General features: G+C 38.2%; 1 protein-coding gene across 1 annotated transcript in view; it reads right to left on the reverse strand.

Annotated features, from left to right (window-relative positions):
• ITPR2 (inositol 1,4,5-trisphosphate receptor type 2) overlaps nt 1-19,878 on the reverse strand; it is a 435,712-nt gene extending 415,834 nt beyond the window's left edge. Inside the window, exon 1 of the mRNA XM_033117018.1 lies at nt 19,470-19,878. Coding sequence (XP_032972909.1) covers nt 19,470-19,561 — 92 coding nt within the window. The 5' untranslated portion in view covers nt 19,562-19,878. The remainder of the gene's footprint in view (nt 1-19,469) is intronic.
• Between the last annotated feature and the right edge of the window lie 782 nt (nt 19,879-20,660).

The following is a 20,660-nucleotide window of genomic DNA, read 5'->3' on the forward strand; positions in this document are numbered from 1 at the left end:
ACATTGCACCCTGCTTTGTACCCATATCTATCATAATAATTAATTCTTGTACATTGTGCACAAATAAGGTACCAAAATTATTCCATAAAGTTGATAAGCTACTCGTGTCTAAACAAAGGCTCTCTAAACTAAAAGCAAATACATTCACAATCAAATTTACTGTGAGAAATAGTGATTCAAATACATAAACTTTCCTGGATGAGATTCACTTATCAAAGCACATTTATTCGTGTTTATGAATAATGTATTCATTTTGATAAAATTTGTCCCATAAACTCCCTCCCTTTTTTATTTTCTATCAACATTATTGAGGTGTCATTTAGGTACACTAAACTAGTGTCTTCCCCTTTTGATGCCTCACCATGACCCCCAACCCTTGATTTCCTCAGAATCTTTTCCTTCAGGAGCTGACGCCAGAGAAAAGTTTAGACCAAACCAGACTGCTGAAGCATGTAAAAGTACTCAGATAATTCTCCTTTTCATCAGGAAGTAGACTCCATCTAAAACAGTACTCATATAAAGCTCTAAAGTAGTAAACTGAAAAGAAAATATTCTTATGAAGTACCCAAAATAACTAAGGGCTTCACATTTTCAACGTGATTGTAAGGACATAGGAGACATGGCTTCATGGTTGTCTTTGTCTTTCCAGCATCCACTCACTGCCTTCCTCCCGTCTGGCAACAGAACCCTGACAGAAGAATGGAGAAAGGTTCTTCTTCTCCCACTCAGAGTATGAGGACGCCCCCTTTGCAATCAGAGCATCTCATCCCCTGGCCACAGTGTTTGGTTCAAGATGAGACTTTTATCCTGGTCATTGCAACAGTGATGACTGCAGTAGCACTCCTAGAGTTTGGGGAAATGAAGTACTCTCTTTTCAGCCCTGGGTGTAGGAGGACGAGGTACAGTAAGGCTGGAGCTGACAGCCATGCTGCCACCAGAGGCAGGGGGCCTGTCTGAGAATGGGACAAATACCGAAAGTAAAACAGAATCAAGGACAGAGAGGGTCTGGAACAATGTTAGCCTAGACTTTTCAGTTACTTTGATAGCAAAGTTCTGTTCTTTGCTGACACAGTTGTTCCAGTTGGGTTTTCTTTTTCTTGCAACCAGAAGACATCCTGATTAATAAATGGTCTTCAGATTCACTACTTCTGCATTAAAACAAGGAATGTGGCACTTGTCAAGCTTTCATCCATTACCAGTTACTTCAATATGACTGGAAATAGCAAACTGACATAAACTGTACCATAAGGAATTTATGTTAGCTGAAAGGAAATCTTTTCTCATAGAGAAATTTTCAAACAAGGGTTTGCATAATGCTTTTTTTAAAGTATTTTTTAGTGGTTCAATTTTAAAGAGTTCAGCAATAATTTATACATGTACACACACACACACACACATATACACACACATACAGATTCTGGTAAATAGCAAAATCTTCTTTTATAGCATAACTGAAAGAAGGCTAGAGCCTGAATAATTTTTGTCCATTGGGTATATCTAAGAGGGAGGAGCAAGATACATTCTCTATGCTTTTCAGATCCCCATGATTTCATCTAGAAATCATTAGTATCCCCAAGAGAAATAACCATCATAATTTGATTGGTCACTGCTTAAAATACGACAAGACTGTCCTAGACAAATTTGTTTATTTGTAAACTGATTATCCAAATCAGATAAATGTTTTGCTAATCCTTCTAAGTCACAAAAGTTCAATAGGAATTCTTGGCCAATAGGAAACTTCAGAGAAAGGACAGTAGCACCAGCTGCCCAGTGTAAACCTGTGAAAAACCTCTAGCCTAATGGCGCCAAAGCAAACATTTGTTTTGTCTCAATAAATAAAACAAAATTGTCTTATTTTACCTCTATATTCTAGCAGGGAAGAAATGTTAGCAACTAAGATCACATGTTGGCTTTAAAATGTAGCAAGAGTAGAAAATTCTCATCAAGGAAAGTTTTATATATATATATATATATACAGACATACATACATACATACATATACATATATATATACACACACACATACATATATATATGTGTGTATATATATATGTATATATGCCAAGCAATTCTAAATTTTTTTTAATTAAAGTTTATTAGGGTGACAATGGTTAGTAAACTTACATAGGTTTCAAGTGTACAATTCTGTAATACATCATCTATATCTCACATTGTGTGTTCACTACCCAGAGTCAGTTCTTCTTCCATCACCATATATTTGATCCTGTTTACCTTCATTTACCACTCCCCTCTCCCCTTATCCTCTGGTAACCACTAAACTATTGTCTATGCATATCAGTTTTTGTTTTCTTTGTTGTTTTGTTCCTTTGTTGCTTTCAGTTTTATATCACACATGTCAGTGATATCATATGGTTCTTGACTTTTTCTGTCTGACTTATTTTGCTCAGCATAATAATCTCAAGATCCATCCATGTTGTCGCAAATGGCACTATTTCATCTTTTCTTATGGCAGAATAGTATTCCATTGTGTATGTAAACCATATCTTTATCCAATCATCTATCAAAGGACACCTTGGTTGTTTCCATGTCTTGGCCACCGTGAATAATACTGCAATGAACATAGGGGTGCATATATCTTTACGGATAAATGTTTTCAGCGTTTTGGGGGTAGATACTCAGAAGAGGGATTGCAGGGTCATATGGTAATTCTATTCTTAATTTTTTGAGGAACCTCCACTCTACCTTCCACAGCGGCTGTACCAATCTGCATTCCCACCAAGTGTATGAGGGTTTCTTTTTCTCCACAGCCTCTCCAACACTTGTTGCTATTTGTCTTGTTGATGGCAGCCATTCTAACTGGTGTGAGGTGAAATCTCATTGTGGTTTTTATTTGCGTTTCCCTGATGATTAGTGATGTTGAGCATCTTTTCACATGTCTGTTGGCCATCTGTATGTCCTCTTTGGAAAAATGTCTATTCATATCCTCTACTCATTTTTTAATTAGATTGTTTGTTTTTTTGGTGCTGAGTTGTACGAGTTCCTTATAATATTTTGGATATTAGCTCCTTATCGGAGGCGTTGTTTGCAAAAAACTTCTCCCATTTGGTTGGTTGCCTCTTTATTTTGTTGATGGTTTCTTTGGCTGTGGAGAAGCTTTTTAGTTTGATATAAACCCATTCATTTATTTTAGCTTTTACTTCCCTTGCCTTTGAGGTCAACTTCATAAAATCCTCTTTGAATCCAAGGTCCATAAGTTTAGAACCTATGTTTTCTTCTATGCAGTTTATTGTTTCAGGTCTTATGTTTAGGTCTTTAATCCATTTTGAGTTAATTTTGGTGACAGATAGCATTCTAGTTTCATTCTTTTGCACGTGGCTTTCCAATTCTCCTAGCACCATTTATTGAAGAGGCTGTCTTTTCACCATTTTATGTTTTTGGCTCCTTTGTCAAAAATTATCTGTCCTTATTTACATGGGTTTATTTCTAGCAATTCTAGGCTTATTACTAATGTTTATACAGTTCAGGTATTTGCATTACATCAAAGGACAGCACGCATCAAACCACTAATAAAAGACAAATATAAGCGCCTGTAATTTAGTAACGTGCATTATCAAAGTAAGGAAGGAAAATAAAAGGCCAAAACCAAAATAAATAATAGATAAGGCAGGGTGCCTTTGAATAGCCTACTCCACAAATACCAGCTCCAAACAGGTTCACTGCAAAATTTTATAAACATAATACAGCAAAACTTTTAAAATCAGTGCAATATGAATTCAGCCGAGCTTCCAAAGATTCGTCAAAAGACACTCGTGCTGATTTTTCAAATATAATAATAGTAACAATAACAATAATAATAGTTTCCACCTATTTAACATTTCGGTGCCTGATTTTAAGGGCCTGATGCTTACTAAGCGTTTTACTCATGTTAATTGCCATTAATCATTCTGGCAATACTATAAATGAAGCAATAAACCCACGGTACAAAGAAGGAAATTGAGGTTCCCAGTATTAACTTCCAAAAATGATACCATGAGAAAGAATGGAGCTGGAATTTGAAACCAGGTTTGTCTAAATCAAAAACCCACCCACTTAAAATCAGTGTGCTAAAATGTTATTCATTCGCTCAACATCTTCCTTGAGGGCCTAGTGTACTATGTGACAGATGCTCTGCAATGCAATGAGGACACAGTTGTGAGCAACACACACAGTTGCTAACCTTACAGAGTTTACAGTTTAGTGGGAGAAACAAACATAAAACAATAATCATAGAAATAAAAGTAAAATTAAAACTACAATTGTGATAAAATCTCGAAAGGAAATAAATATGGTACTGGTATGTGCATACATAAACCAAAGGGATCTCACACAGTCTGGGCGATCAGGAAATGTTCACTTCAGGTGAATCACGGAGCTGAAATCTGAATGGTAAGTTGGTATTATTTAAGTGAAAGGCATGGATGTTAACGGGGGGAAAAAAAACATGTGAAAAGGCCCTGTGGTAAGAGGGAGCTCAGAAAGATTGTGCAACTGAAAAAAAGAAAAAGAAAAAACAGGCATTGTGCCTGAAGCAGAGAGCTAAAGGAAAGGAGCGTGATACAAGATGAGGCTTGTATCTCAGAACTCTGCAAAGCAGGAAGTTATGCTGGGCATCACGTCATTTTATCCAAATGTAAGCAAATGAAACAGAAACTTCTTTTAAGTCTACGTGTTCCATATGTTTAAAAGTAATGAAGCCTCAAAGTAACAACAAATATTTTAATCCATAAATCCTTTTAGGTCTAACATTAAACACTAAACAAAGATATTGTCCCTTCAATGATTCTGATGACAAGCTACTTTTCATCCCCACTGCAGCTGTTTGATTCCAGCTGCCTTCATGCTTCCTGCCATGCCTACCATTTGCAGCCTTCTTCTATAATCTTTCTCCTTACCACTGTCTGACCTTCCTAGAGCAAAATCTGATTATGTTGTTCTCCAGTTTAAAAATCCTTCAATGGGTTCACATTGCTTAATGGGGAATACATGATCTGGCCCTTGTCTGCCCATCTAGTTTTATCTTGTTAGAATATAGTAGAGCCAGGATTTGAGGCTGTCCAGACAGCAGGTTCATTTCTTGATGCTCTATTTATTCTTAATGTATTGGGCTCATCGGCATGGTTCAAGATGGCTTCTTCCCTGCCCATATTACAAATAGCTGAATGGGAGCGAGTAAGGGCGGGAGGTAGGAGGACAATAAAAGCCTCCTTTAAAGGCTTGACCACAAAGTATAATCTGTGGCCACACCTGGCTACAAGGGACACTAGCAAATGGGGTCTTTATTCTGGGCACTCATAAATTCAAGTACTTCTGTTAGTATGAAAGAAGGGAAAAATAAAGTTGAAGGAATAACTAGCAGTCTCTTGATATAGAAATTGAAATTAAGATGTATTTTTCTAAATTAAATAGGGTTCAAACTAAGTTATGCAGTTGATCTTAATTCTTTAGAGTTTATTATATTAATTACAACTTCCACTTTGAAAAATGTACAATATGAATGTTGGTCTACTCTTTAGAAAAGGTTTACAGTATAACTTTAGGGATATCTACTGCCAAACTAATTACTGTCTCTCTCAAAATTTCTACATGACAATTTACCTAAACAACTTTTTATTCAGAGTCTTCAATAATTAACAAAGTGTTTTTATACTTGCAATTTGATGATGTTTTTAAAGATTTTCTGAGTGACTATCTAGCAGCTAAGATTTTGGCAATAAGCACTTGGTTTCACCCTGACCGGTAACAATAACTTCATTTGTACTGATCAGGAAAGGAGGCTCATTTTTCACCTGGGTTTAGAATTGGAACTCATCTATTACATCATGTCCTGCCAGGTAAATAGGGAAGAAAGGTAAATAAAGGCCCTTTTCTCATTTGTTATCAATCCTAGGTAGAGATGGATTAATTTAGCAAAGTTTTAAATAACACTTTCATTGACAATCACTCTTGATTTGACTTAAAAATGTCAGAGTATTTACCATTCCTAGCCATAAATATAAAACCCTGAATACAACAAAATTCCTTTCTTTACCTTCCCTGCTTATTTTAACAAACCACAACTAAAATTACCCTCTTTGAAAACATGGTTGAAGCCAAAAATCCACTTGAAATGCAAATGTTTAAGTAGTTATGTCCCTGATATTAGCCATGACCTTGAACACTAGCTAAACACAAGTAACTAGTCCTTAAATCATTAACTTACTTTGAATTCCTAATGTAACTGAGCTGGGTGATTTGGGTAATAGATTTTTTTAAAGTCACTGTCTCAACTTGGTATGATATACTTCATCTGAATTGATTTGGATGTTACAGAAATGAGGCAAAAATCTGATAATATTTGGTATCTTTCATCTCAAAATTACTTTTCTAAAGATATTATATTTTTAAATATATATCATAGAGGATCATAGAATGTTAGACCTAGAGGGAACAGAATGACATTGTTTTAATTATTAAAACTATTTTGTGATTTGTACATACCTGTATTTTTCACTTTATTTCTCTGTACTGTATGCAAACACACTCTCATTTGTTCATGGCTATCAATGAGAATTTTAAGAATAAGAGTGAATAACAACAGTGGAGAATTAAAAGTTCTTAAAGAGAATGGCCAAACATGTATCTTTTGGAATGAGCTTGAGGCAAAGCACAATATAACAGACTTAGTCAATAGGTAGATAGAATATAAATTAATGAAGAACAAAAATACTGGCCATTTGTTCCCCCAACCTATATTTATATGCCTATCCTTTTCCAGATACATTCCTAAATTTCAAAAATAAAAATAAAAGGTTGCCATATGCCTCTTCTATTTTTCTCAAGTTCTATAAATTCCTCAGCTACTCTCTGGTTTTGTATTTGCAAAATATTTCCAGCTAAACTTGTCTGCCAATAGCAGTTAAAGTTCAAAATGTCTCCCTGGATGTATTATATATTATCCACCAAGAGAAAGAGCTGATCTCAATTATGCAATGGTCCCACAAAACACTTACAGATTCACTCTTTGCACACATGAAAACAAAGCTAAACTTTCAGAAATATCAACTTTTCTTTAATGTGGTTATAATATGCAAACCATTAAATAAAGCTATATAGTTGCTTTTTCCAGACTAACTTATATCAGATGTTGGGCAGGGCAGGTGCAGAGATATGACCCAAGAAATTATTAAAGTACCATTAGAGCAAAATTTAATGGTACCATAAATCCAGTGACAACTTTCACCCATCTTAAAATAATTACCTATATAGATTCTTAAGATATTTAATAAGTATGAACAACTACATTGACTTTTTTCCAGAGAGGAACTGATGTTTAGAGCTACTTGGAGATTTGAGGATATGTATATCCTAATTTAACAAATACTCACTCAATAAATATTTATGGAGCCAAGCCCTTGAGATACTCAGTGACAAAAGATCTCTCTGCCTTCAAAGAGCTTACATTCTACTATGGGGAGACAGATGATAAATATTGGCTACAATAAACAATAAAATATATTGTGTGTAAGATGATGTAAAAAAAATGTAAAGAAGGATAAATAGAATAGGAAAGGCTGAGGCAAAATGTTAAATATGATACCATATGACCTAGCAATTCCACTGCTAGGTATCTACCCAAAAGAACTATGAATACATGTTCACACAGAAATTTGAACACAAATATTTATAACAGAATTATAAATAACAGTCAAAAAATGGAAATGACCCAAATGTCCATCAACTCATGGATGGATAAACACAATGTGCTGTATCCTTACAATGGAATATTATTCAGCAATAAAAAGGAATGGAATACTGATACATGCTACGACATGGATAAATCTTGAAAACATTAGGTTAAGTAAATTAAGCCAGCCACCAAAAAAGCCAAGTATTATGTCATTTCACTTATATAAGGCCCCTAGAATATGTAAATTCATAGAAAGAAAGTAGACCAGGGTTACGAAGGGGGTGAGACAGAAAATGGGGAGTTATTGCCAAAAGGATATAGAGTTTCTGTTTGGGATGATGAAAAAGTTCTGGAAAGGGACAGTGGTGATGGCTGCCCAATATTGTGAATGCACTTAATGCCACTGAGTTTTACACTTAAAAATGGTTAAAATGCTAAATTTTATGTTATGTATATTTTTTCACAATTTATTTTAAAAGGTACTATGAAGTTACTGTTAAATTATCCACTAAGCGAAGATATCCAAACTCATGCCCAGGTCCTTTTTGCTCTCTTTCCCCCGTACCACACTACTCTAGAAGCAGGCAGAAATCGGAGCCCTACACACAGTAATTTCTGGCATTGTGACTTGCCTTCATGGACATAGGTGAATAATCCAAGTGGGGCCAAATTCTATCACTCTGTATTTTGAAATTGAAGAAGAGAGACACACAGTATAGGAATTGCTGTATCCGAGTCTTGCAAATGGCAGGACCCAGAGAAAAGGTTCTGCTATTGAGATTCCCACAGCAGCCCTGGATTTCTGCCTTTCTTAGTGCTCAGCTGTTGAGCTCATTATTCAGTTTCTTGGAGCTCCTCCAGTGTCCTTACAATAAATTTCCTTCTTTGCCAAAGTTAGCCAAAGATGGTTTCTGTTCCTCACAAACAAAAGAAACTTATTTCCAATTTAATATAATCTTTCAATTCTTAAACTTTATCTTCACGGGCAAAGTGATATCAAGCATTCCTTGCTTTCCAATTCCTTTGGTCTTTTGAGATCAGACAGTAAGAATTAGGATAGGAAAGGATACCTATAGATTGTTTTTCAAGAGTTCCAAGACAATTCAACACAAGGGGCCGGCCCGGTGGCTCAGGCGGTTGGAGTTCTGTGCTCCTAACTTCGAAGGCTGCTGGTTCGATTCCCACATGGGCCAGTTGGCTCTCAACCACAAGGCTGTCGGTTCAACTCCTCGAGTCCCGCAAGGGATGGTGTGCTGTGCCCTCTGCAACTAGCAATGGCAACTGGACCTGGAGCTGAGCTGCACCCTCCACAACTAAAACTGAAAGGACAACAACTTGACTTGGAAAAAACTCCTGGAAGTACACACTGTTCCCCAATAAAGTCCTGTTCCCCTTCCCCAATAAAAACAAAACAAAACCACAAGGCTTGCAAATAACTGAATGTGAGTTGGAACATGATTTGAAGAGCATGTTATTCTCTGAAATTTTTACACATAATACACTTTGATTTGCCATTAGAAAAGTTAACAACTTTTTAATCTAATTTTGTTTTGTGTTGGTTTTTTATTGTTTGTCTGGGCTCTTATATTTAGCTCTGATTATCCATATAATTCCTTACATAATTTGAAGAATCTTTTTTTAATAAGATAATATGTGGAGAGTAGTAGTGTCCGCTCTTAGTGATTGTTTCATAATTAGTCATTACCACAAGGTCTTGGAGAGCTAGATATCTGGGAATTACGTAATTAAAAACCTAAATTTTCTCTAGGACTGTGTTAAAGAATTGCTTTGGATAACTAATATATAATAGAAGTCCATCATTTTGTAATTTTCACAGAGATTTTTATGATGCTATTTTAAAGTGGCTCAAACACCTTAGTAATAGAACCTCAATAACACATTGTGAATTCTAAGAATTTAAATATGATTATAGACTATGTTTTGTTCATTCCCTAAATTTTTGTTTGCATTCATAGAACTCTATCTATGGCCTTTATAGTTTATTAAAATGCCAAAAGGAAAAGAGAGCATAGTGGACTCCATACATACCAGAAGGGTGTTCTATACCAAATTGGGGGGAGGGAGGGAAGGAAGGAGAGAATAAGAGAGAGGGAGGGAGGGAGGAAGAGAGAGAGAGAGAGAGAGAGAGAGAGAGAGAGAGAGAGAGTCTGAGTGTGTGTTGAATAGTCATAGACACTATGAGGCAAAAACATTTAGAACTATTTGAGATGAAAAGTTGTTATTATTGCCAAAGCTTCCAGGGATATATTAAGACTTTGAGTTCATTATTAATGAAGGAAAACTATGAAACATTGGATGTAGGGAGAAATAAGGAGGAAAGGAATAAGAATAGAATATCCAAAGGAGTTAGAAACATTGCATAAATTCTCCCAAATAATTGCCAAGCTTCTTCTTGTTCTGTCCTCATTATTTCAGGTATCAGTAAATTTAGCATACACAACAAGGATTAAAGGCCGTCTAAATAAACTTAGAGGGTCTGAACCATACTTAAAGTTCTCACATTTGGTAAATAAGCATAAAATATGTTCTTAGATTATATCTTCTATCTTTGCTTATCTCACTAATATCAAATTGTTACCTTCATTTATGGAGTTATTAGAATGGACAGTAAAATTTTACCAAGGTTTTTTCTTTTTTTTTTTTAAAGTTTATTGGGGTGACAATTGTTAGTAAACTTACATAGATTTCACGTGTACAATTCTGTAACACATTATCTATATCGCACATTGTGTGTTCACCACCCAGAGTCAGTTCTCTTTCCATCACTATATATTAGACCCCGTTTACCCTCTTCTAGAGCCCCGCTCCCCCCTCCCCCTTTACTCTCTAGTAACCCCTAAACTATTGTCTATGTCTATGACTTTTTGTTCTTTCAGTTGTTTGTCTTGTTCTTTTGTTGTTTTCGGTTTATATATCACATATTAGTGAAATCATATGGTTCTCTCCTTTTTCTGTCTGACTTATTTCGCTTAGCATTATAATCTCAAGATCTATCTATGTTGTCACAAATGGTCCTATTTCATCTTTTCTTACCACAGATTAGTATTCCATCGTGTATATATACCACAACTTCTTTACCCATTCAGCTATCGAAGGACATTTAGTTGTTTCCATGTCTTGGCCATCGTAAACAAAACTGCAATGAACATTGGAGCACATGTGTCTTTATGGATAAATGTTTTCAGATTTTTTGGGTAGATACCCAGGAGAGGGATTGCTGGGTCATATGGTAATTCTATTCATAATTTTTTGAGGAACCTCCACACAGCCTTCCATAGCGGCTGCACCAGTCTGCATTCCCACCAACAGTGTATGAGGGTTCCTTTTCCTCCACAGCCTCTCCAACACTTGTTAATATTTGTCTTGTTGATGATAACCATTCTAACTGGTGTGAGATGATATCTTACTGTGGTTTTTATTTGCATTTCTCTGATGAGTAGTGATGTTGAGTGTTTTTTCAATGAAACAAAAAAGTACCAAGAATACATGATCAAATTATGGGTACAAATTTCAGACAGACATTCATCCTAATAATCTTTTCAACGTTTATCTCAAATACCATCTCCTCCTTGAAGCCCTCCCCAGGTCATATTAGCCAAATAGAAAGAATCCTCTGCTAACTCCCTACAACACTGTTTTCAGTCATCATGGCATTTGAAAAGAATTGCTTTATGTTGTAGCTATTCAATACTCGTCTTCTCTCCATTACTATATAATTACTACATTGGTTTCACAATTATTTATTAAACACCTAGTATGTACCAGGAATTGTGTGAGGTACAAGGGTTAAAAAGAGAGAGTCGGTTCCTGATTTGTGGCATTTACAATACTAAAAGCAAAGAAGGCGTCAAATGCCTTTATGTCTCCCCTAGATCCTAGGTTTAAGTGTCATACTACAAATTCTCAAAGGAAGTTTGAATTTTTGAGATAATAATTAAATAGAGCTTAGTATTTGGCATCTCTTGATACTGTATCCCCAGCACATAGCCAGAATTCATAAACTATTTGTTGAGTGAATTAGTGATTCAATATGCAGCATGCTCTAGCATAAACCACATCACCAGGATTGACACTAGGACTTCACGCATGATGTGGACACATTTTCAATTTTGAGATTAAAGTTGATATTCAATACAAACACTTGATCAATTGATTTCAATCACACACACAAAAACTCTCTCACAAACTAATGCCTACAGAAACTGACTCAGACAATAAAAGTTTCATAGCGAATACTAAGATCACTAAAGTGACCAAGTCATCCATGCGAAAGTGTTTACTTTTCACATGTATAAACAGACTTCTAAAATTAAACAGACTATATATTTACTGCATAGGTTAAATCAACCGTTTATAATTGCTCAGCATTGCTGGGCCAGACAAACATTCTTCCATAATACATTTTAAAACACCAAAATAAGCAGGAACAAAATTTTTTTTATGGTAAACATCTGACCATCTATTTCAGCAACATGCAATTTCCTAGTTTGTGGTTTTCCTCCACTGACTATGACCAGGAAAATGCTTTATTTGTTCCTTTTAAAATAAATGTTGTTGATTAACAATAAGAAGAAATTGAAGAATCTTTAAAAACATTATTTTCGTGTCAGTTAACTTTCCTGAAACATATATAGAATCTGGGAACTATATGAGATATAAAAATTAAAATCACCCATCCATTCACCACGCAGTATCAAAATTGTTATTAGGCTGTTCTATTTTCTTTCACTATTTTCCATGTATCTTATTTTATATATTTTAATTAGAATTATGGTTTTCTAAAGGCATATATTGAAAACTTCCCCACCTAAATCTTCACGGAAGTAGAAAGATAACCACACACAAAATAGGCAACAACACTTTTGAAAGGTATGGTTTTATACATTAAATAAATGAATGAACGAGTGAATGATCATTAAAGTTTCACTATTTTGATTATGATCTGACAATCCATCCCCAAATCCTGATATTTAAAAAGAAAGTAAAATTCATTGTTATTATGCTCTAAATTTGTCATAAAAGTCTACTGTTATTTCTTCTTTTATATTTATATTTGAAGCCACACCCTGTGCCTGGAATTTAAGTTTTAAAGTTCGAGTGTATAGTATTTTGTAAGTTACCCACATATTACCTGTACAAGAACTGACTGAAAGGGAAAATGCAATTATCAAAAGTGTTACCTATGCAAAAAAAAAAAAAGCTTCTGTAAAATGTAGAATGAGGCCAAGGGTTTGTCTCTGAATTCTATTCTACGAAAGATAAGCATCAGGAGTGTTTGAGGAGGGATAGTTATTTATCTGAGTTCTCCAAAAGAGGATCTAAAAGCTGCCATGTTATTCATGGAATGACTTCTAAGTTTAAGAAACAGTCAACCTTTCAGCTTAAAATAGACTTTAAGTTCAGCACTTCAGAAACTGTCTTTGTACTTCAGCTGATTTCAAGTTCCATAACATGACACTACTAATTCCACTTTCCAAAACAACTCACTATTCAAGATTATGTTGTCTTCTTCTGCCCCACTAAACACACATGCACATGTCCAATGGATTGTTAGATATTTTTATCATACTAACACATGCCGTAGACACAACAAAAGCTAGGTTTATACACACCTAGTGATAGAAGGAATAATGGCTGGTACTGGAAGGGGTATCTTTCTAATTCAAAGATACTACAGATTCTTACAAATCATGCAAAAAGAAAAGCTGACTATAACCATTCTTTGCTTTATCTATGACTCTTTGTTAATCAAACAGTCCTATTAAAAGGAAGATTTTGTAAAACTATAATGAGAATAGCACGACTGAGTAAAAGAAGAAAAGATAATAATAAATTGAATCTGCAAACATTTAAATATCAAAAATTTAAGCAGAAAAAAAAATAGCAGGAAGGGAAATTCCAGGGACAGTAACTGGGAACAATAAAATGCAAGACTTTACACAGTTTTGTTCATCTAAGTAATTAAGTCAGAATTATAAACTGTGTGACCCACCATCACCCTGCTTGATGTCCATCATTGAACAGGGAAACAAAGGAATTGAGAAGTTCACTGAAGTGGCCAAAAGAAAGAAGGAAATAAAAGTAAGGGCCTCAATCTTCTGTCACTCTGGCTAAGTAAGAGACTACAGCGACGTGCCACTTAACGATCCAGTCTGAGAAATGTGTAGTTAGGCACTTTTGCGCAAACATCATAGAGTGCACTTACACAAACCTAGATGTATATAGCCTACGACTGTAATTCCATGTGCTATACTTTAATACAGCTGACTGTGCAGTAGGTTTATTTACACCGGCATCACCACAAACACGTGAGTAATGTGTTGTGCTGAGCTGTTACCACGTTAAGGGGTCACTAGGCGATAGGAATTTTTCAGCCCCATTATAATGTTCTGGGACCACCATTGTATGCGGTCTGTCATTAACCAAAGCCTCACTGTGCCTCCTGTGACTGTGATGATGCTTTGCACTCACTGCATGGATGCACCAGCACCTGACAGTTTTCTGAGACCTTAACTAGAGGGTGTTGATTCTCCGTACATCCCGAGAAGAAACCCCAAGCTAAAGGCAGCAATCACGTATACATATATAGATACACACACACACACACACACACACACACACACACACACTCACACACACTTATATGAACACTTGTCATTTACTAACCTCTCAACCATCAGAGAATAAACAGTAAAGGAATTATATACCTTTTGCTGATTCTATTATCCCACCCACCCTGGGAATTCTGCTATACTCACTCCCACTGTGTAGCATTTGGTGAATGGTCAAGCTGATATACCCAGAAATATGACATATCAGATGTGGCAAAGAGCAGGGAAGTAAATTTCAGTATAAAGAAAATGGAGGAAGGGGTAAGGGACAATTAATACTGCATGTGAAATTGTACAGCATATCCCAAAACTACTTCTTTTCCTTATAAATGAAAAATTAAAAACTATGAGTATAACACTAATGTGTAACAATATAAAAAAATTCATTTATTTAAAATATATTCACCACCTTCCTTTAATAAGATTTAAAGCCGTCTTCCGTAAATCAATATAAGTATTTCCTAAATAGATCTTTAGATAATAAATTGAGTTAGAAAATTTTAAGTTAGCTCCCTTTGCACATACACAAACTAGGAGAACAATACTTTAGTTTGCAAAAATTCAAAATTCAGAAACATCAGGTAAATACTGGTTAAAGAATAACTAGGGGGGGGAAATGGAAATCTTTGCAGCTGGGGCATTCTAATTTCTCACAGACTGAGAAATCAAACTTAAAAGCTGGGTCACGGAGCCTAAGAAAATCCTTCCACATTTCCAGTTGGGCGGACCTCTAAAAGAGGCCTACTAAACTCTAATATAGTGAAACTCAGTAATTTTTTCATCTGAGAAATGTATTACCTTATTGCAAAAATTCCCCAAAGCTAAATAATAACAATGGATGTCTTCCCAAACATATTTATTACATATTAAATATTCAAATCAGACTCTGTGTAGACAAATAAATATGTGTATATTTCCTTGAAATGCTTGTAAACTCAGGTTTCATTAACTACTCTCCTAAGTTGAATTAAAAAAACCATCATACCACCTCACCCCAGTCAAAATGGCTATCATCAATAAATCAACAAACAACCAATGCTGGCGCGGATGTGGAGCAAAGGGAACCCTTGTGCACTGTTGGTGGGATTGCAGATTGGTACAGCCACTATGGAAAACAGTATGGAGGTATCTCAAAAATCTGAAAATGGAACTACCTTATGACCCAGCAATTCCATCCCTAGGTATCTATCCAGAGAAATCCAAAACTCTAATTCAAAAAAATGTATGCATCCCTATGTTTATTGCAGCGCTATACACAATAGTCAAGACATGGAAACAACCAAAATGCCCATCGGTAGACGACTGGATTAAGAAACTGTGGTACATTTATACAATGGAGTATTATGCAGCCATAAAGAAGAATGAAACTTACCATTTGCAACAATATGGATGGACCTAGAGAACATTATGTTAAGTGAAATAAGTCAGACAGAGAAAGATAAGTACCACATGATCTCACTTATATGTGGAATCTAAAGAAAAGAATAAATGAGTGAACTAATCAGAAACAGTCTCAGAGACATAGAGGAAAACCTGAGGGTTGCTAGATGGGAGGGGGGTGGGGATGAGGGGGAAGGTGAGGGGATTAGGAAGCATAATCGGTAAGGATAAGATGGCCATGGGGATACGAAAGACAGCTTGGGAAATGTAATCAATAATGTTGTAAAGATTTTGTAGGGTATCCGATGGACACTTGTCTCATTAGGGAGACCACCTCAGGGATGATGTAGATGCCTGATCACTGCACTGTACACCTGAAGCTGAAGCTGAACGATAATGAATGTCAACTGCAATTATATATATAGTTACAGCATTAGGAATAGAGACAGTGGAAATGTAATGGCTGCATGTGATGGCCGAGGGGTAGTAGATGGGGGAAGGGGGTTATCACTGTGAGAAGGATAAAAATGATAAATGTTTAAATATTACATTGTTTTGTACGCCTGAAACTAATAAAACAAAAGTTAAAAAAAAACATTATGCTCTCAAAAGTGTCAAATAGATAAAGAGCTAAAATAGAAATCAGAAACTTTAAGCCTAATATTTAGCTCTTCCACTGAGTTTTTAATATTACAGTGGGGCAAACTATTTTGGCTAAATAGATACAATACCAATGTCTTCAATCCAGCTCCTGATTCACTTTAACAATTCACAAACCTTTTAAAGAAATTTAAGGACCACAAAAATATAAGCATAATATGGACTTTCCTAGCAACTTTCTGAAAAAAAAAAATTGTGCTCTTTCATTTCTGTCTCTTTCATTCACTTTTATATACCCCAGGGGGATGGGCATAGCATATACTCTCCTTCTTAGTCTCCAGAAAGACAAGCTGACATGAAAAGAGAATGAATAACATGAACACAGCTAATTAGCAGCAGACCTAGGACAAGATCTCCAACTAATAGAAGAGCAAGGAAATTCAACTAGAAGTATGCACTCTCTTTGATACAGAAAGTGTATAAATCATGACCCTACAGCAATATAATGGAAAACGTTGATTACTATGATCCTTTGATTTCACAAGACCTAAAACGAACTTGCAAAATAAATATCTACCAATTGTCTTCTAAGCTAATAAAGTTGGTGATGCTACTCTGCCTAGATAACATATTATATGGCATGGACATATGCTCCTGCAAGCTTTGTAACTCCTAAAAATCAGAGGGCGATGTGGTTCCATAGGTTAAAGAAAAAGAATATCCAATCAAAGCACCAAGCTTCACCAATAGGAGCATTTCTAAAGACCCTTCCCCAGCTTAGAATTAGCTGCATAGAAGTTTTGTCATTGTACCCTCAACGAGACTCAGTTTAACAGAAAAATAATACTGCACAAACACATCCTAAAGAAACTCAACTTTCAAAACACCAGCAAGAAATATTGAATACAAATAAGAAACATTTATAGAAACATATATGCTACATGAAAGGTCAACCTCATTTTTCACTCAAGGCATAAAGATTATGATGTGCAACCAAATAAACTAGCACTTGGCTGAGAATCTAGAGACAGGGTTACAGTTCCAGCTTTGGCATTAATGTCCTCTGTTTCTTGGGTAAGTCTCTTCACTTCTCTTCCCTTCAGCTCCTGGACCTCTAAAATTAGCAAGACAGACTCCACAACTGCTAACACTGTAGCTTTCTGATTTCCTACCTAAAGCCCTATATGCATATAGTTACACATACACATACCTTTGCTGAATAAGACACTACAAAAACGTGACCTTTTGTTTGTCTAGGTTTGATAGGAGTACTCTATTCCTAATCCTTTTTATGATTTTGTCCACAAGTATAACTACTACTCTCAGTTACAAGAGTTAACACTTTATATAAGTGTTTATTGTATGCCAGGTCCCATGCTAAGCACTTTCCATATATTAACTTACTCTTCCTCACCACAATCCTCTGAGATAGAAACCATGATTGCTCCTGTTTTTTAGACAGGAGGAAACTGAGACACAGAGCGATTATGTAACTTGCCCTGCGTCATAAGGTGCTCATAAGGGGCACAAGTGGAGAAGCCAGGATTTGACTTGCAGCATTCTGACCCCGAAGCACTCCCTGCTTAACTACCACGTCACACACCCGCAGAGAATCTATGGAGGGCAAGGGTCAAATACACAGAATTCATCAGCAAAATGTTATTGGGGCCCAAAAACTGACCTTACACTATGAATTCTCTCAGAAACAATTGGTAGCTCATGATTGACAAACCCAGCATAAGCACTTGCCACGCTTTTTTTTTTTTGCACACTTCAGTTTCACAAGTAAATAATATTGACCTTAAGGGATTAAATTAAATCCACTTCCCTTCTTTCACCCACTTAGGGGGGGATGCATAAATACCGTGTTTCCTGGAAAATAAGACCTAACTGGACCATCAGCTCTAACGCGTCTTTTGGAGCAAAAATTAATATAAGACCCGGTCTTATTTTAATATAAGGGTCTTGCATAATATAATACAATATAATATAATATCCGGTCTTATATTAATTTTTGCTCCAAAAGACGCATTACAGCTGATGTCCCAGCTGGGTCTTAATTTCGGGGAAACACAGTAACAGAATCTATGGAAGTTCTGGTGACTTCCAGGTCTCCTGTCGAGTAGGCACCACTCCGTTATAACTTAGCTGGAAGTCATGGTCCAGGGGCACTGCATGTTAAGTCATGTACCCTAAAACCTAACAGAATAGTGACCAGCCAGCCAGGAGTAGAAACACCAGTTCTGCAGCCTGAATTCTCTCGGCAGTCTATGTGCTGAGACCATTAGGTAACAAAAAAATATATAGGCACATCAAAATATATTGCAGTGTGCATTTCAACTGTGACCTAGTATTCTCAGTCAAGACATAGAGAAAATACTAGTAATCAAGTAAGTCTTACTTAACCATCTAGCAATATATATACATATATATGTATATGTGTGTGTGTGTGTGTGTGTGTATATATATATATCCATTCATAAACCAGTTCGAATCTCAAGAGCACTGCAGTTGGCTGATTTCCAGAAGGAGATTCAGCATTTCAGTGAGCCAAGGCCCGGGAAGTGGTGAAAGCAGGTCTGAGCTCTAGCACCCTGATCTCTGAGGGTCCCAGCGCTACGAGGCCCCCAGGCTGTGTCCCCGACCGCGGGACGAGTCCTAGTTCGGCAAGGCCGAAAGGAAATTAGCAAAGAGGGCACTGGGAGCTGCTCCCGCGGGGCAAAAGGCACACTTTGGCTCACCACTACGCTTGAGTTTCATGTCCAAAGCCACGGACTTTCATCGCCTGCTCTTACAAACCCAACCCTGAGAGACAGGGGCTGAGAGTGGTAGCGAGAAAAGATGGGGAGAGGAGGTGTGCTGTTTTACCTTTAAGGGGAAACAAACATGGTAATCAAAATAACCCAAGGAGAAGCCAGCGAAGACTTCGCCGGCCTGTCTCGGAGCTTTTGAATCACTTCCTCCTTTTCGGATGTGTCTCTAAGTTTGAACTTGCTGAGAAAGTCTTGCCTCTCCGGGCAGCTCCCAGCGAAACAGCGACCCGAATGCACGGCTCTGTCCGCGGGCGCGGACCCTCGCCGGCGGCCGGGCCACGCTCGGCGGGAGCAGGAGGACCAGTTGGTGCGTGGAGGGACGGGGATGGGCTCCGAGGAAACGGAGCGCCCGTGCTGCCCAGCCCGCCCCCGGCTTACCCCAGGGTGCTGATGAAGCCGTTGACCGAGCCCTCCGCGTATAGGGACACGATGTCCCCTATGTAGAGGAAGCTGGACATTTTATCAGACATGCTGCTTCATGCTCCAAAGTAGACGTCCTTCCTCTTCTCTGCGCCCTCGCTGCCCTTTCAAGGAAGCCGCCGCCGCAGAGGCAGCATGGAGTGCACGACAGCCCCGCAGAAAGCAGCGGCGGAGGGCACGGCCGGAGCGATCGAGTGTGGGGGCTCAGCCCTGTCCAGCGCCGGGGGAGCTGGCCAGGAGCGGAGCGCCAGCCGGAGACACCCCGCGACCTGCGCAGGCGGGGGGCCCCGAGAGCCTCAGCCGCCGCCTCCCCGTCAGGTTTCCTGTTTCTTTCAGAAGTTTTCTCTCCAACACCTTTGCTCCTCCTCCTCGTCCTCCCTCCTCCGCGTCCCCTCCCTTCTCTGCGCCCCGCCGCGGCCGTCACAGCCACCGGGAGGGAGCGAGCGATTGCAGAGCCCCTGGGTCCTCTCCGGGGAATTTTTGGACCAGGTGGTGGTGCCCATTGGGCAAAGGGGAGGAGAGGAGCCCGGGGAGGAGGGAGCGGGCGGCCAATCAGGGAGCGGCGGGCGGGGGCGGAGCTGGATCGGGGCGGGGCGATTCGGGGAGGCCGGGCCACCCGGGAAGCCGCAGCTGTGGCCGCTGGGGCGGGCGCGCGGATGGAACTCCGGGAGGCGCTGGAAGGGCGGCGGGTGCCGCAAGCTGGTGGGGCGGGAGGGGGGACGCGATAGAGCCGCCCAGGAGAGGCTAGATCTGGGGTGCGACAGTCTCCGCCTGGGAAAGCGAGGGATGGCGGTGCCGAGACACTTTCCTGGAGCTTGAAGGGGTCAGGGAGGATGAGAATTGGCGATGGGGAAAGGACCGGAGCAGTGGAATGAGCCAGCGAGACCCCCGGAGGTGAAAAGGAGAAGCCGGGATGGGGAGGGTGGATATTTAGGGGTGGGTAGTTTGCTGACGAAGAGAGGGGAAGGTGCAGAAGGAAAAAATACAAATAAAAAATAAACACATAATAAAGAAAGATAATAAAGGGAAAAGGAAGGGAGGAAGGAAAGACGGACGGAAGGGAGGGAGGAAGGGAGGGAGGGAGGGAGGGAGGGAGGGAGGAAGGAAGGAAGGAAGGAAGGAAGGAAGGAAGGAAGGAAGGAAGAAAAG

The sequence above is a fragment of the Rhinolophus ferrumequinum genome, chromosome 10, assembly GCF_004115265.2.
Source record: "Rhinolophus ferrumequinum isolate MPI-CBG mRhiFer1 chromosome 10, mRhiFer1_v1.p, whole genome shotgun sequence".
NCBI lineage: Eukaryota > Metazoa > Chordata > Mammalia > Chiroptera > Rhinolophidae > Rhinolophus > Rhinolophus ferrumequinum.